This window comes from Watersipora subatra, chromosome 3 (genome assembly GCF_963576615.1).
Source record: "Watersipora subatra chromosome 3, tzWatSuba1.1, whole genome shotgun sequence".
NCBI classification, from domain to species: domain Eukaryota; kingdom Metazoa; phylum Bryozoa; class Gymnolaemata; order Cheilostomatida; family Watersiporidae; genus Watersipora; species Watersipora subatra.
Genome location: NC_088710.1, coordinates 34,791,248 through 34,809,838, shown reverse-complemented (window position 1 = coordinate 34,809,838; position 18,591 = coordinate 34,791,248). Strand labels below are relative to the sequence as shown.

Sequence of the window (18,591 nt, the reverse complement as noted above, 5' to 3'; positions counted from 1 at the left end):
ATTGCCGAGCTATCTGAATCACGCATACACATTTCGCATATTTTTCAATACTTTTCCGTTTAATATCGACTGTTATCATTTGCTTTTTCTTTGTATTATCTTTCATTTTACTGGCAAACTTTCGGTCTACGCACAGTACTTTTAATTCACATAATTCTGCACAGAAAATCGTGCACAAAAAAACACGGTACAACAGTATAACCTGAGCAGTTGAAAAATACAGAGTGATGCTGTTCTAATAAAACACCTCCGGCATACTTGGCAACTCACTCAAGTGCTCGTATCTCAAACATGGCTCGTATGTTAGTGCTAAAACTTGCTAGAAAGCTGGCTCGTATCTTAAGTTTCTCGTACGTTGGAGCACTCGTAAGTTGAAGTATCACTGTACATGTATTCTTTCGACTGAACAACCTGCCACGATTGGCCGGCGAACAGTAGCACTAATACTATTAAATTTCCTGTCTGAAAACGTCAGCTGCTAAAAACAGCCCCATGATTGGCCGGCGAACGGTAACACTAATTACCGTCTAACACGGTAACACTAACGAACACACGAACGGTAACACTAAATTTTCCGTCTGAAAACGTCAGCTGCGAAATAGGCTTTCGTAAGAAACGCCCCATTTTCTAATCACCCAACATTGACTTTTTTATAATCATGATTATCAAAAAGCTATCAATATTCTTCATGGTATTCATGAAGAATATTGGAAACTTCATTGCTTACAGTTGACAAACAAGTGAGGAACACAGGCTATCAATAGTTTTGCAAGATTCAATGAGAAGCTAACTCTCCAGAAAGGCAAAGATCTGCATTTGACAAACAGTGTTATATTAAAGGCTCGCTAATGTATAGCCTGACCATGCAATTTCATGTCACGACTTTACAAGTAAAACCCGCACTTGCGCTATATGCGATGCCAGCGCAGGGTCAAGTTTTGTACTTTGGACGTTGACAACCGGCCCATTAAACAAAGTTTTGCGCAGCTTTTACCAAGATATACTTAGCTGCATGTGAGTAAATTAAAAAGTCTGTATGATTGCTGAATTGACATTAGTGTAATATTTATGTTGGTTTTAGTTGCAATGTTGAAGCTCGTTCATTGAATGCTTTTGTGTCTTAGCTACTTACACAAGAATACGATTTTCGTAGTTTTGCACTACATACCAGCTTTGCTCGATAATCTTTTATTTGTACAAACATTGGCTTTTGTATGGCGTCAAGTGACATGTCTACCTAACCAAACGTAAGTTAGATATGTGTGTAGGTATGAGTGTTCTAGATGATATGGTGTAACCGTGACTTAAGTCTGCTACATTCTTTTGTGTTGCTATACTCTCTAATACTCTTTCTTAATCACCTTCGACTCTCTTGGAACTGGTGGGTCAATCATTTAACATTTATTCGGCTTTTAATAGGACGAATTTTTGGTTTCTGTACTTCATTGGCTGGATAGAAATGTTCAAGTCAATTTCATCTGCTTATTCTTTATAGCTAATTCTGTTATGCGATCATACATGTGTCTAGCAATACATATTTGTACGCTTGCTCTAACAGACAACTATAGATTTGACGTCATTGTATCTGCTTATTTTTATAGCTGCTTCCGTTATTGGCAGTCTCTCAGTCAGTTTTAGTTACTTAATGACAAATAACTATAGTCATTAGGGGTTTTATAATAATAATTAAGGTATCTATTAATTATTAATCTGTTAACAATTAATAGATACATGTATCTAACACTTGTTGCATTCGAACAGCTAGCACCAATGTAGTTCACATGACTTTTGTAACTATTTCCAACATACCTGCTTTTACGTTGTTCTCTGCAGTTGTCTGTGTCTAGCAATACCTGTGTCTAGCAATCCATATTTGTCCACTAGCGCTAATAAACAGGTATAGATGTGTTGTCATTTTATCTGCTTATTTTTCTGTGATATAACTGCTTGTCCTACCTCAAGTGGATCACCCTTGCAGCTTTTTTACTACATAATGCCTTACTAGAACCCTATTCAAGTCTTTGCCAACATATTAGTAGTCCACTTGATTATCTCCAGTTTTTGGCTTAGGTTACTGCTGTAACACTGCGTATTATATATATTTGCATATATATATAAATATTTGCATATATATATATATATATTTGCGTTTATTTATATATTTGCCTATATATATTTATATACATACTTGTGTATATATAGATAACTTTTTCTCTAGGGTAAGATTTATATTGAAGGCTGGTATTAGGTCATTCTTGGCTTCTCATTTCCATATGGTAACACATGGGTTATAGCAAAGGCAAAAAACAACATTAAAGCAAGTATGTTATAGGAAATGAAAAAAACAATGTTAAAATGAGTATGTTGGGAAATAGTTACAAAAGTCATATAAACTTAATTGGTGCTAGCTGTTCAAATGCACTTTAGCTACCCCAGCAGTAAGGAAATGCAGTAACATCAATTTTTTACGACAGCTTTTGGTAAATTATTATAATACCATAGAGCATTTTTTGACAGAACTATTGATCATACTCTCATTTTACATACAACATAGCGGTATATCAAATATTGTTGCTTGTCATGGTTTACTCTTGGAATAACCACTCATTACTCCAGGAGTTTTCACTTGATTTTTTTGGATCTGACAAATGTAAGCTTAAAGGATCTCTGTCGGAACACTTGCATTCTAGGAACACTGCTATCGCTTTGGGTAGGAGGCATGTTTGCTCCATTATGGTCCTTTGGTAGTTTGCTCTTCAATATTTCAGTCTGTCTTTTTCATAGTCCTTTGCTTCATTTATTGCTACGTTTCTTTTGCCATGTTTTTTAGTTTGTGTGAAGTTACTCAGTTTTCGGCGTTGCTCTGATCGTTTTTATAATTCAGCAATCGTCTCTCCGCTGTTATTCATACCAATAATTTCTGCTGTTTTTATCGTCACTATGCTGATGACTATAATTTACAGTTTCATTTTTTGTGCTCAGCAGCCATCTTCTTACCTTTTCCTGTTCTTTTTTTTATTTTTTTTATTTTTATCATAAAAACAGATGCACACAGAGACATAAACTAAATAAATATACATATATAAGAATAAGCAATCATAATACAATAGGGAGTGATGAAGGCACGCGTGCACAGTAGCAGGGCTAATCAAGGTACAGGGCCCGAGTTGACAATTTTCTTAATGTAAAAATGTTCACATATTAAGACCTGAAGCCATCCTAATGAGTCAAGCAGATGCTTCTTTAAAGCAATCCTAAAACTATTTGAATTTTCAATGTATGTACCTGATTGATATTGGTAAGTCATTCCAAATACTGGACAACTGGTAAGTTACCTGTCGATGTCCATCTGATTTGCTTTAATGCTGTCTACCTTTTATGCGGTCTCTGGTACATTGTTATCAGCTTTCTCATTCTTTTATCCATTGTATTTTTGTATGTTTTTTTCAGCATTTCTGTGCCATGTCTGTGTAAGTGCGTAGCAGGTGTATTTGTAGCTTGAAGAAGGTTTTCTGAATTCAATCAGAATTGATTTCAACATATGAGCTACTCTGGTCATATACATTTTCGGGATCTTATCTTTCAGCGTTTCATGATTATCATTTGCTCACAATATTGTAAATGTTTCTATTGGTTGCTTACTGCCACTTATAAATCAGTTGGAGGTACTGTCAGTTTTAGTTTCCTTCTCAGGCTGCTGGTAGCTCATTTATCTTGCTTGGGTTCTTCTTTAAAGCCTTCATGGATTATTCTTGCTGTTTGTTTGAGTCATGCCATATTGCATCATTCTTTGATTTTTGTTTAGTTTTATGTCATAACTTTTATTCCTTGTACTGTATCATTTGTTTTCTCATATATTTAATAAGGAGTCATCACCACCTCAAACTTCGGGAATAAAAGACCATCTCTTTGAGAGACTTCGCACTGTACTTTTTCAGATTGTTGCTCATCTCTTTCGAAAGTTGCCTTCCTTTTATACTTCCATCTATGATGTTATTAGACACACTCCCTGTCTTCCATGTATGTAGACCCATAATATTGTTCTTTCTGTAGTTAACCTATCTCATTCCTAATTCCACCCTTATCTAGTATTGCAGTTGTTATGCTTGTTAAAAGAAATGACCGCTATAGCTGTATGCGATGTAATATACAAGCTATGCAACTGTCTCCACGCTGGGAATCATCAGATGTTCGTCGTTAGGTTAGCCGTTTAGTGGAATTATCCAAATGCAAACGAAAACCATAAATAGTGTTTTGTGACAGCTTACATGGGAGTTATAATTTACAACTGTTTTAGGAATAGTATATATATATTTGACAAGATCAGCTCTCAGTTGTCTTTTTAATGAAGAGGTAGTTAAGCAACCCTAGCCTTGTCTTCTTTCGCTGAAGTACAGTAAAACTCTACAATAGTGACTGGCTAAACCTTTCAACATTTTGAAAAACTTATCTTTCATGATACGAGGTTAATTTGTGCTACACCATTTGCTATTGGTCACTCTTTTCACCAATTATAAGTACCCTTTTTATTTGACTAGTTATTCTTGCTATCAGAAAGCGAAACATATGCAAACTCTAGTTTGTATACAATGAGAGATACCATCACCATTTGCTATTGGTCACCTTTTTCACCAATTATAAGTACCTGTTTTATTTGACTAGTTATTCTTGCTATCAGAAAGCGAAACATATGCAAACTCTAGTTTGTATACAATGAGAGATACCATCACCATTTGCTATTGGTCACCTTTTTCACCAATTATAAGTACCTGTTTTATTTGACTAGTTATTCTTGCTATCAGAATGCAAAACATATGCAAACTCTAGTTTGTATACAGTGAGAAATACATGAGAATTATACATGTATAATTCTCCTGTATCTCTCACTATAGGTGAAACAGTTTTATTTTTACTTGAAACATTAAAATATACCTTTTTACTACACATTATAATCTGTTTTTTAATTTGGATGAAATTTGAGTTAGTTATATTTAAAAACAGTAAATGTTATAAATACGTAGCATATTAAAAAACAGTAAGCGAACCCATTTTGGTCCCTGATTTGGGATTTGGAAAAAGTCAAATCTAAACGCATTTGGTTGAATAATCTAAACGAATTATTCAACCAAACTCAAGTGAGTGAATTTAAAATTCATGATGGGTTTGTTGCAAAGTCATTTCATCAAGGATTTTGCTGAAATAGATGCTATATACCATTTAGTGAAAAGATAAAGGGTCAACTACAGACTGCTGTATGAATCACAGCACACTAAGTATGCAAGTGTTGCAAAATAGTGTTTGCAATGGCTAATACAGGTGTTCTATTCTCCAAGTCTAAATTTTACTTCTGGATTTTACAACGCTGTGAGTTGGTTGGTTTTAATGATTAGAAAAAGACTCATAGCTGAGCACCAGCTGTTCGTCAATATAATGAAAGAATCATTTTTTTTAGTTATCATGCGTTTGTAATGTCTCATTTTTGGTCAAGCAAAGTAAATGGTCTTTCTTATAATGTTTTTAAAGAATAGAGAAAGCATAATATTATTATGCTTTATTATTTATCTTGAGGTGTTGACTGATATTCTAAAAAAAGAATCAAGGAGATTGACCAACCAAAAGCTGAGATATAGCCAGCCAAACACAGGTCTACCAAAAAACATAGGTGTTTTGGTAATCATCAATATATGACGTATGAAATCGACTTGTGTGCCATTGGTCAATTAAGCCAACTAATGCGCTCTCCTATGACAATCACAGCTTTTTAATTGGTTTAATCCCTGGAAGTATGGAACAATCAAATTGGGCCTAACAATCATTGCTCTGAGAATTCCGAACCAATCCCTCTGACGTGTAGATTAGTTTTAGCATAAAATAATTACACGCATCTATTATTTCGCAACATTTCGCTATCCTTAGTTAGTTAGGTCGCTATCTTGCTAGTTCAGCTCAGTTTTGTTGTTCTCCCACTTAGCTTCCCTATTCAGACTCATCTTTAGCGCTGTTCAGATTTTTTTAACTATAGCTAATAAATGGAATCAATTAAATCAATCATCAATCTCGGTTATCATTTGGAATTTTCTACAAATTATATTAGTTACACCATTTATTCTATACGCAGTTAGGTATATATTATTATTTTGTATAATATGCATTATGATTATTATATTAATCATAAAAAATAATCATAGATAAGATAATAGATAAATAGAAAAATCAAATCAAAAGTTATTGTTTTCTTTTCTTACAGCAAGAGCAGCACTGTCAAATTATTCTTTTTAAAATTATGGCTGTAGTGAACTTACAGTCTGTTAATAGTGACGATAATCATAAAAATCAACTGAATGCTGCAGTAGGTACACAGTAGAAAAATGATGAATGAACAAAAATTCACATTCCTATTTCTTATTCTAAACAAACTGCAAATCGCGGATGTCGCATATAGACTATACACGCGCCGTTCGTTGAACAGAGGATCTTCGGAGCATATCCGTGGAGATCGAGTTAAAATTTGAAGCACAATAGTCAAAATCTGCTCTTCTGTTTTGAAAAATCATGGCGAGGGGCTGTGGGCAAATGCCTTTACCACACAATGTTTGCTTGATTTTCCTGATAAACCAGAGCTAGCCTGTAAATTCTTTACTATCACGAGAAGCGTTTCACATATCGTAGCCTAAAACAATCATTATACGTAACGGCGGTAAGGGTGCGCAACTCCGGCACATTACCAATAAGTCGATTTCATACGTCACAGTTCTCGGGATTTTCTAAGGGTTTTCCTCTGATTCGTTATTAGGTAGACCTGTGTTTGGCTGGCTATATCTCAGCTTCTAGTGGGTCAATCTCCTTGATTCTTTTTTTAGAACATCAGTCAACACCTCAAGATAACTAATAAAGCATAATAATATTATGCTTTCTCTGTTCTTTATAGGGTTATAACTTGTCTGAAGCTCATATCAATAGTTTGAAATCGTTAGTCTTTTGAAGTTGTTAATTAAATTGTGAAGCCCTTTTTAATAGCTCTCAATGCGTTAATTAGCTCTTTCTCGTTCTAACTCTCTGGATTACCCTTTCATTTCAGTACCAAAGAGTACGGATCTCACCAAAAAGCACATTCAATAAGCACATTCCAAAGTCATCATGTCTGAAGGAGAGAACAAAGTCAGCCCCACTAAGAACTTCTTTGCAGGAGGATTTGGTGGGATGTGTTTGGTAGCTAGTGGGCATCCATTAGATACTATCAAGGTCAGTACTGATATTTTAGGAGTTTAATACGCGATAGGAAATCACTAATAACCTCACACAAAACTAGGAGGTATTCCAAAGTTGTAATAAACACTTACATGTACATAGTTTTGGTTCCGAAGCACATCAATTCATTAGACTAAAGTACCTCTTATTAACTAACAGAAGTAGTTCTATTATCACTTATTAACTAACAGAAGAAGTAGTAGTATCATCACTTATTAACTAACAGAAGAAGTAGTAGTATCATCACTTATTAACTAGCAGAAGTAGTATTATTATCATCACTTATTAACTAACAGAAGTAGTATTATTATCATCACTTATTAACTAACAGAAGTAGTATTATTATCATCACTTATTAACTAACAGAAGTAGTATTATTATCATCACTTATTAACTAACAGAAGTAGTAGTATCATTACTTATTAACTAACAGAAGTAGTATTATTATCATCACTTATTAACTAACGGAAGTAGTAGTAGTAATATCATCACTTATTAACTAACAGAAGAAGTAGTAGTAATATCATCACTAATTAACTAACAGAAGAAGTAGTAGTACTTAATATCATCACTTATTAACTAACAGAAGTAGTAGTAGTAATGTCAGCATGAAGACACAGTGAATATACAGACCCGTCAGCTAGCTGATATGTATGTCGATATCGATTCTGAAACTGCAGTAAGTAGCCGTCATTCTGTCATTTGTTTATGTAGTCCTTGACATTTGTTAGGTGCGACTTCAAACACAGCCCAAGCCAGAAGCGGGAAAACTTCCTCAGTATACAGGACTCTATGATTGTGCCAAAAAAACTGTGATTAATGAGGTGTGTATATTTATACACTGTAACTTCTGTTGTACTAACCGTTTGTGACCATTAACAGCACCTCTGGTAGGTGATTTTCCGTTTAAGGTGCTGCCTTTTGCCAGCGCATGTGATAAGGCTTCGTCCGTCTGAGTTGCTGATCTCTGTCAGCACTCCAGGCAGATGTTTGTAAGTGTAACAAAGATGCTGACCTCTGTCAGCACTCCAGGCATATGTTTGTAGGTGTAACAAAGATGCTGACCTCTGTCAGCACTCCAGGCAGATGTTTGTAAGTGTAACTAAGATCGTTACTTACATTTTTGTGCTGCTGAAAATTATTTTAGGATATTTGGCGATTTTAGGATATGTTGCGATTGGTGCTCCCTAGAATTGAATTTAAAATAGTTTTCAAAATGATGACCCTATTTTATGTATTCTAGTACCCTGGTAGTCTGGAGTGCAGAGAGAGATCGTCAGATGTAATAACTCTACGTACAATTGTTCTGACATGCTAATTAGAGGTCAATTGCAAACAGTTGTTAGTTTCGGTCCATCATGCTGAAAGTTGCGAGTTCGAGTCCTGTACAAGGAAATCTTTTTTCCTGACTTTTTCAATTTTTAAAATGATTTCCAAGTTTTAGGCTAGTGTTGGTAATAATATCAGCATTGAAGTTCTAATGCATCTTATTAGAAATATTGCCTTAGTTTTCCTAACCTTATTGAGTGCAGTGAGGTTTTGTTTCAGGGATTCTTAGGTTTATATAAAGGTATGGCTGCCCCCATTGTGGGGGTAACTCCCATGTATGCCGTATGTTTCCTCGGCTTTGGAATTGGCAAAAAATTACAGCAGAAGCATGAAGATGATGCTCTGAGGTAAGTACAGCGTTTTTACTATGAGACTGCATACTTGCTGAAGAATATGTACATGTAGCTATAGCTCGGCTTGCATTGAACTATTTATTCATCAAGTATTATGACTGCTGTGATTTATTATCATAGAGATGGCACTGATCTTTATTACATAACTTCAGGATGACTTAGTATGAACCCTTTGCCAGGCAAGTTTATTTTCTGAGTTCCTCTCCGAGGGTCGGATTAATCTCGGACAAATGGCCATTATGTTTTCCGCTCACTATTATGGTCATAACTCAAACTGTCTGTTTATCTTCATGAACTTGGCATAATAATGATCAGTAGAAAATTATCTACAAACTGATGCTGATAATAACTAGATTACATCAATACATGAATTACTAATTGTTGTTGTTGCCGTAATAAATGTGACGAGCCCGGCTGAAAATATCGATCATAAGAAACATCAGAAGTAAGTCTGAATCGAAATCACTAGGGTGTAACTCTGATCCACTGTTTTAAATTTCATCCAGAAGCTGGTTCGCAACCTGATCTGAGCCCCTAAAACGTTTTAATGAGCCATTAGAATTATTTTCTGTACTATCATTTGGAGAAGCCATTTTTGTTGCTTGCCAAAATCTGTTTTTGATCTTCAAAGTTTTTCAGTCTTTTCTCAAAACTTAAAAAGTAACATGATCGAGATAAATGAGAATTCTATCGGTCTAATATGTGCTCAGTGAAATAGTCTTTTGTTTGGCTCGCTCTGATGCTGACGCAAGCGACATACAACATTGCTCTGTCCAGCAAAGGATTGCTATGGTAAGTGGTGTTGTGTTGTTAAGTTTCTAGTTATCTTCTCTTCTAACTAGCGTGTGATAGAGAGGGGATAACTCTTACATGCATTCGCATGACGTGATACATACTATGTAGTTAGGCTGCAGATATTTGACATTCTTTTTTGGCAACTATTACTGTGAGCCTATTCCTATTATCCAGCATGTTTATTGTTATCTCTACTATGTGTTGGGTTCCTCCATTCTGTATTATGAGCGTTACAATTAAGTTTTTGTCTCTGTTTTCACTATAACCTCTACCAATTTGTCTCCGCTCCTTTTAGTCATTGTTGTTCTATATCTTTTGTACATGGTTTATTGATCCCTGCTATAAAACTATCTAATAATCCTGAGCCTGTACTACATATTTAAAATGTCATGGTTACTTAAAAAATAAAGGCTTGAGTGTGTGAATACATTTTAAAATGGGGATCTTTGCTTGATTCTTTTTTTAAAATATTCAAGGACGTTTTTATGAAGGTTTTAATGCGTGTAGCTTGAAGAACCTACTGCTACTAAGTTTGATGACTTTTTTAAATAAACTGGAGGAATTATAGTAATTGTTTTGCGATTACTATAGGCCAAAGAAAGAAACAAATTGTTCGCCATCAAATTATTTTAAGTGTAATAAATTATTTAGAAAAGAGAAAATGTAGAATATAGCTAGTCACTGATCAGGCGACACTAGTCACTGGCACCATCGTACTTCATACTGACCTCAATCTGCATAAATAACCGTGACTCTTGTATTTTGCAGCACACTGCAGCTTTTTAATGCCGGTTGTCTGGCAGGAGTGGCAACGACTGTCATCATGGCTCCTGGAGAGAGGATAAAGTGTCTGCTGCAGATTCAAGCTGATTCTGGCACCAAGAAATATGCAGGACCGTGGGACTGCGCTAAACAGCTCTATAAGACGGGAGGCATAGCCAGCGTTTACAAAGGCACAGGAGCTACCCTGATGAGAGGTACATAGCTTTTGTGATCTAGTGAAGTTTGGTGAGTCTGGATACTTCAAACACAAGAAATGAAGTCAACTTGTTAAAATTAACATAGGTGGTCGGATGTTTTACTAAAAACTATGAACTTCCCTCACCACTGTTATACACACTGCTAGTTTGGTAAGTAGTAAATGTAGATGTGGCCTCTCTATTTTCAAACTAAAGTATGTCCCTGTCCATTTTTCCTTTTTTGTCTGTCTGAATTCATTATTTTGTCACTGTTTAGCTTGCTTAAAAAAATTTTTATCTTGCAAAGAAAGACCAACTCATTGCAAAATTTTTCAGTGCTTTACTACACCTTTTCGTCTTTAGCAGCAAAGTCTCAGCTGGTAGAGAGACTCGGGGTCCATTGTTCTTTATTGGATTCATAATAAAGATTGTGAAGTATTTTCTCAGCTGATATAATATTTAATTCAGAAGTGGTAAAAAAGAAAGAGTATGTGTTTGTTTAGCTTTCTCTTGATTCTTATTTGACGAAAAGCGGTTGTCTCTGTCAATGTAAAGGTCAAATGAAGGTGATCTGGAAAAAAGAACTTTTACCACCGATAGAATTAACTGGGTGACCAGCTGTGTACACGCAACTTCTTTATGTCGAACGGTTGAATCTGTTGACTGCATGTATGCAGGTGTAACTCCTTATTGGTATTAGTGATCTTTAACAAAATAATGTTTTTTATTACATGCCAAAAGAAAGAAAAAAAATGTGACTAAAGCACAGGTTCTGAGAAAATTCTGAAGGATACTCGTTGTTTTCATATGAGAGCTTTCTTGTGTTTTTGCGTTATGTTTTACACTGAAGATGATGCAATGCTATGTACTGTAGGAAAAGCACTATAATAGTAAGGAGCCTATTTTTGCATGTTTAAAAGTAGGTCACCGGTCATGCAATGGAATTATTCATCAGTTCTGTCTCGTGTAGCTTTTGCTAGAGAGTGTCATAATCAGTTACGTCTTCTTGTAGATGTACCGGCATCTGGTGTGTATTTCGCCGTGTATGAAACTCTTCTTCACATGGCTGGGGAGTATCAGGGAAAAGCGTGAGTCTCAATTATTGTCCCTCTGGTTACCCACCCCTTGATATTCATCATTGTTCCTCTGGTTACCCATCCCTTGAAATTCATCATTGTCTCCCTGGTTACCTATTCCTTGATATTCATTGTCCCTCTGGCGACTCATCCCTTGATATTCATCATTGTCCCTCTGGTTACCCATCCCTTGATATTCATCATTGTCCCTCTGGTTACCCATCCCTTGATATTCATCATTGTCCCTCTGGTTACCTATTCCTTGATATTCATCATTGTCTCTCTGGTGACCCATCCCTTGATATTCATCATTGTCTCCCTGGTTACCCATCCCTTGATATTCATCATTGTCCCTCTGGTTACCTATTCCTTGATATTCATCATTGTCCCTCTGGTTACCTATCCCTTGATATTCATCATTGTCCCTCTGGTTACCTATCCCTTGATATTCATCATTGTCCTTCTGGTTACTCATCTCTTGATCTTCATAACATTGAATGCAGATCTTCATATTTTTTTCGCTGTTTGTTGCCATAAACTGATCTTCTAGGGAAAAATAATGTGCAATATATAATGAATAATGTTCTAAGGGACAATGAGCTTTTTCCTTTACAGAGTATGCCCTATGTGATGGCTTCACTTTTTTTTCAAGTATATCTTTGTTTTTTTGTAAAGGTGAAAACTTAAAAATAATTACTCGGATGAGCTGGTGAATACTTACACCAAGTCATCCAGTTTCAACGCATCTTGAGCATTTGTGAGTAACTTGTTTGATTTGCTATAAAATAGTTTCATTTGTTTTAATAAGTTATGAGGATTAGGAGATTGTGGTTTGTGTCAGGTAAAATCACCCTAGAGACCTGATCTTGGCTACCTGAATCTTGATCACCTGAATAGAATTTACAAACAGTATTCAAACCTTTGCTGTAAAATGAAATGCACATTTTATCGTATATGTGCCTTGCTGCAATATCTCTGGATATAGAGAGAATTGGACATGAATGAGAAATGTTATGTTGGTTGGCAGGAGGAAAGAGCTGAACCCAGGAATAGTGTTAACATGTGGAGGGCTAACTGGAATAGCTAACTGGTGCGTCGCCATCGTTCCTGACACACTCAAATCTCGCTATCAAACAGGTAACCTGTCAACAACGTAACTTAGTAAGTATATAACACGTTGACCATGCAATTTATTATCTCTAACTTATTAACTGCATAATTTGCTAACCATGTGAGTTTTCAAGCATTTAACATGCTAACAAAGTAACTTGTCAGCTCTATAACATGTTACCAGTGTAATCCATTAACTGTATAACCTGCAAATATAGACTTGTATTTCAGCCTTTATATTTAAAAAAAATAATACCTACTTTTTCTATTTTTAAGGTCTACCAACATTTTCTTTGAAGAGCATTATCATATAATTTGCCATTTTTAGTGCATTATCATATAATTTGCCAGCATTTGTTTCAGCACCTGAAGGAACATACAAGAATGGAATACGGAGCGTATTTGCAGAAATAATGCGTGAGAGCGGACCAAAGGGACTTTTTAAAGGTTTAACTCCTGTTTTAGTTCGAGCGTTCCCAGCCAATGCAGTGAGTAACTCTATTATAAATATACTCTGGTTAGGTAAAGCCTGTTTGTATTGCACTACATAAAGTCATTGTACCCAGGGCTTACTAAAATGCAGTATTGCTGCTTTTTTTCATCGAAACATTTTTATATTTTTGTAGTAGCTAACAATACTACGGTTTCTGGCTCTAGGCATCAATTAACATTCATAAACAGAGTTGCATCCCCTTTTATAATGCTAATTAAAAGATTGTTTTTGATTGATTTCTTTCAGGCCTGCTTCTTTGGATATGAGATGTCTATGCGTTTCCTCAATTTTGTCTTTCCAAACTAAGTTTCCGACATTCTACTGAAGGTTTCAAACAGATTGGGGCTCTACAGTTTATGGATCCAGGACTATTACGCTGTTGACCTTCCATTGCTCAACCTAGTCATTTATGATTTTAGCTTTTTAGTTGTTTTCAATCATGCTCTTTTAATCTGGTGGGTGAGCTGTTATTACTGCATGCTAGCTGGCACCTGAAATTCTTCTTTGTTTTAGTGATTTTCACTCATGACTTTTGCACTTTATTCGAAACTATAAAAAATTGTACAAAAAAAATTTTCAAGAATCAAATCAAGATACTGGCATAAGCTTAAAGCATCAAGCAGAGGCAGCGAGAATAACCTAGTCTTAGTCCACTACAAACATATGATTGTGTCACTTCATGGCAGCAGTTTCCGCAGACGTAATGTGGACAGGGAAGATCAGAAGCGTTGAAGGAACTCGGCAGCACATATTCTTGCCCTTGTGTTCACAGACAGTTTAAGGTCACTGATCTCTTTGTCAATCTCCTGCATGAAGCTGATGACGAAATCGACGAGTTTATGTTTGTACATTTGTTCCATGTGGAAGTTAGTGATGAGAAAGCTGATGTCGAAACCCTGAAGATCGAATAACCGAAATGATGTTTAGCGCAAATAACTTGCAGTTTCATAAATTTCAAGCAATACAGTCATACCTTAACATACGAGCTTATAAGTTTCGCAACCGAGCTCGTATATCAGTTCTCTAGATTCTCAAATCACTCTGTTTTATATAAAATAACTTAATACAGATCGATTCCATTCCCACCCTCTGAAGAAATACCTAAAATGGGATATTAGCATAGCGGCGACACGCTCGGTATGCTACACTTGTGTGATGCTATGTAACATAGCATGAACTTTAAATTTAACTTGAATGACTTTAGGTTATTACGCACATACTTAAATTAAGTTTTAATCTTACACTAAACTTAATTCTAATTTTGGCTTCATTTCATTTTTTTATTATCTATCAGTTTGGCACTTTTTGCCTCTCTTTCACCTTCACTTTTCTCCAACTTTTGAAACCTTTTCAAACTGATCCTACGAAAAAGACCGAGCCATGCTGGTCTCGCAAGCAGCCTCTTGCACACCTGGCCACCTACCGAACACATCAAGTAGCATCTCTTATGTTTGTATCTCAAATTTGCCTCCCATCTCAAGGCCATGGTTTGCTTAAAATTTTTGTTGTATCTCAAATTTCTCGTATGTCGCGGTATGACTGTACTATAGAAAATGCACATAAAAAGAAATGCACATACCTCAACGGGTTTCCTCCTAAGAATTGTGAAGTTTTCTGCTCTTTGCATCATGAAATTGGTGAATTTATGGCAGAGAATGCGTTCTATGTCATCAGCCTGACCAATTAAAAGCGAAAGTATATATATAACTACATGTGAGAGCAGTTAGCAATTAACAAAGGTTAGCCTTGGAGTGCTCAGCTGAATGGGGGGGGGGGGGGGTGGCAGCTATAGAGTGATTCCAGGCATCACTGTTTTTAAAGCATTACATTTGAAAATAGCAGAATTGTAATGGTGATCATTCAGGGTAATCTAGTTAGGTAAAAAGAAGTACATGACCTGCAGAATCTCAAAAATATCATACTGCATATATAACATGAGCTTGTCAGTTTTGGCTTGCCCGCAGAGACAGCTTCTTGCACAACTTAGAGAATAGGTAAGCTGCTATAATCAGGTTGATCTGATGGCACTTTCAGTTTATAACCTTTAATAAAAGGTTAGAGGGCCAAATAACACATTAATAACACATTAATAACACATTAAAAAAGATGAAGTAATCAGCAATGCTACCCAATACGCATATACGATCATACACACCCTACTACGGTAGGACGCATCCCATAAGATTGGATGCACTTCAATAAGACGCGACACACCCCCATAAGATACGAGACACCCCCATAAGATGCGACACACCCCCATAAGATACGACACACTCCATAAGATACGACACACCCCATAAGATACGACACACCTCAATAAGATACGACACATCCCATAAGATACGACACACCCCATAAGATACGACACACCTCAATAAGATACGACACAGCCCCATAAGATGGGACACACCGTCTACATACCTTCTCTAGAGTAAGTAGTCTATATACTTTCTCTAGAGTAAGTAGTCTGCATACCTTCTCTAGAGTAAGTAGACTATATACTTTCTCTAGAGTAAGTAGTCTACATACCTCTATAGTAAGTGGTCTATATACCTTCTCTAGAGTAAGTAGTCTATATACCTTCTCTAGAGTAAGTAGTCTATATACTTTCTCTAGAGTAAGTAGTCTATATACTTTCTCTAGAGTAAGTAGTCTATATACTTTCTCTAGAGTAAGTAGTCTATATACCTTCCCTAGAGAAGTAGTCTATATACCTTCTCTAAAGTAGTCTATATACCTTCTCTAGAGTAAGTAGTCTACATACCTTCTCTATAGTAAGTAGTCTATATACTTTCTCTAGAGTAAGTAGTCTATATACTTTCTCTGGAGTAAGTAGTTTATATACCTTCTCTAGAGTAAGTAGTCTACATACCTCTATAGTAAGTAGTCTATATACCTTCTCTAGAGTAAGTAGTCTATATACCTTCTCTAGAGTAAGTAGTCTATATACTTTCTCTAGAGTAAGTAGTCTATATACCTTCTCTAGAGTAAGTAGTCTATATACTTTCTCTAAAGTAAGTAGTCTACATACCTCTATAGTAAGTAGTCTATATACCTTCTCTAGAGTAAGTAGTCTATATACCTTCTCTAGAGTAAGTAGTCTATACATTCTCTAGAGTAAGTAGTCTATATACTTTCTCTAGAGTAAGTAGTCTATATACCTTCTCTAGAGTAAGTAGTCTATATAGCTTCTCTAGAGTAAGTAGTCTACCATAAGTCCTCATGCTCAAGCCGCGCGGCTTGTGCTCAAAAACAGATGACTCACGAAAGAAAAAATAATCCTCCAACAAGCCGCATATGCCCACAGACCGCGGCTAATGACTGAGGTTTTGTCGTCCTTGACCTCCTTCGGGAGCGAGTGTGTTAAGACGGGTTTCGCTATACCCCCATTCTTTTGAATAAGAAAACAGGCTACATTAGTACACGTGAAAAGATTTTTCTTTTACTTCCAAGTTCAAATTAAAACTCCTAAACCCTTGCATCAAGAACTTACTTGCCATGTCTCAGCTAGATTTTTATTGCGCTGTTAGAGGGCTTCACGTTTATAGAAAGATGCCAGTCAAGAATGAAAAGGTGTTAATTACCTATGACCGTGGTGAGTTAAACATAATCGATAAATTCTTCTTCAGTCTAAAGTATTCCATAAACATGACCTTGAAAATAAACGAGTAGGTTGCCAAAACCCTGTACATAAAAGTGTATCATGACTGCGATTCTATGGTTATAGCGCGGAACTGAGCAGAGACCGCGTTTGTCGAGAAGCCGCCCTGAGTCCCACGTAAGTTTTAAAAACTTGGCTTTAGCCGCGGCCTATAACCTTGAACCAGAAGCCGCGCCCAACGACAAGCCGCGCGGGTTGAGTATAAGGACTTACGGTATATGCCTTCTCTGGAGTAAGTAGTCTATATACCTTCTCTAGAGTAAGTAGTCTATATAATTTCTCTAGAGTAAGTAGCCTATATACCTTCTCTAGAGTAAGTAGTCTATATAATTTCTCTAGAGTAAGTAGTCTACATACCTTCTCTATAGTAAGTAGTTTACATACCTTCTCTATAGTAAGTAGTCTACATACCTGTTTAATTGCTATACTAACTCTAATAGAGTTAACTGAGCCCTCTATTAGCACTTTCTCCCTTTCATTACGACTTATAGTAACTGGAGTTAGTAGCAGCTCTTTGCTTGTCCTACAACATTTTTGCTAATTATCAGGGTTTATTGTATGTATATATATACAGAATAAGTAAAACAGACTTTACTGAAATTGACTCACACTACAATTTGTTTTTTGTGCAACTATTTGTTTGTTGTACCTGCTGTTTCTGTAATATTTTTATAATTTTAATAAAAACCAATTAAAAATTAAATCTTGAAACTTTGTCCTACTTTGTAAGAACAACAATGTCTCACATGTGTCATTGACCTTTATTGCTGGTGCAGAAGTGTGGTGATTATATACCGCTTCATGAGAAAGCAACTCTTGATCAAAATACAGTTGTCAGCCCACAACTATTTTCGGAAAATAGGCAAACTTTACAACGGTTACTTCTAAGTGACATACAACTTTGAATAAATTACCCATTACTTTTTATGACAGCCTTCGTAATGTTTCACTGGACAGCATCCTTGCAAATATTAGAATAAAAAAACTCACTTAACCTCAACCTCTGGTTTGTTGTGCCTTTCTACAACTTGTGAAGAAAAGTTTTCCAAACACATTGCAGCTGTTAATGTGTGTCTGACTGCAGTGAGATAGGGCTTCAGGGTGGCCGACTAAAAATAACATGTTGTATATGAAGGTTATATACACATACAGATCTTTCTTATAAAAAAAACTATTGTATACCGCAAATCTTCTATTTGAGCGCCTCCTTCATTTGAATGCCACCTCTATTTGAATGCCACCTCTATTTGAACGCCACCTCTATTTGAACGCCACCTCTATTTGAACGCCACCTCTATTTGAACGCCACCTCTATATGCCACCTCTATTTGAATGCCACCTCTATTTAAACACCACCTTTATTTGGTCATCACCTTTGTTTGATCGCCTCCTTTATTTGATAGCCGGAGAAGATAACCTATATTTGATTATCGGAGAAGAGGTGAAAAATATAGCGCCACCCTTTACTTGAACACCACCTCTATTTGAACGCCACCTCCAATTTATCGCCACCTCTATTTGAATGCCACTTCTATTTGAATTCCAACTCTATTTGTCCACCACTACA

General features: G+C 36.0%; 2 protein-coding genes across 3 annotated transcripts; one reads left to right on the top strand and one right to left on the bottom strand.

Annotated features, from left to right (window-relative positions):
* The first annotated feature begins 914 nt into the window (after positions 1-914).
* On the top strand, positions 915-13,750 carry LOC137391506 (mitochondrial carnitine/acylcarnitine carrier protein-like). Of its 2 annotated transcripts, none has more exons than XM_068078007.1 (9): positions 915-1,014; positions 7,079-7,242; positions 7,980-8,072; positions 8,797-8,924; positions 10,494-10,702; positions 11,697-11,772; positions 12,788-12,897; positions 13,234-13,358; positions 13,610-13,750. In XM_068078007.1, exons 2-9 carry the CDS (start codon positions 7,138-7,140, stop codon positions 13,667-13,669), a joined length of 906 nt encoding a protein of 301 aa, XP_067934108.1. In that variant the 5' UTR covers positions 915-1,014; positions 7,079-7,137; the 3' UTR covers positions 13,670-13,750. The 2 variants fall into 2 exon arrangements, with proteins under 2 accessions (XP_067934108.1, XP_067934109.1); XM_068078008.1 differs by lacking the exon at positions 915-1,014 and adding an exon at positions 3,932-4,020.
* A 139-nt stretch (positions 13,751-13,889) lies between these two features.
* LOC137391508 (actin-related protein 2/3 complex subunit 4-like) lies at positions 13,890-18,128 on the bottom strand. The gene is made up of 4 exons (XM_068078010.1): positions 18,015-18,128; positions 17,436-17,547; positions 14,943-15,038; positions 13,890-14,259 (listed from the first exon to the last, which is right to left on the bottom strand). The coding sequence occupies exons 1-4, from the start codon at positions 18,077-18,079 to the stop codon at positions 14,083-14,085; spliced, it is 450 nt and encodes a 149-aa protein (XP_067934111.1). The 5' UTR covers positions 18,080-18,128; the 3' UTR covers positions 13,890-14,082.
* Between the last annotated feature and the right edge of the window lie 463 nt (positions 18,129-18,591).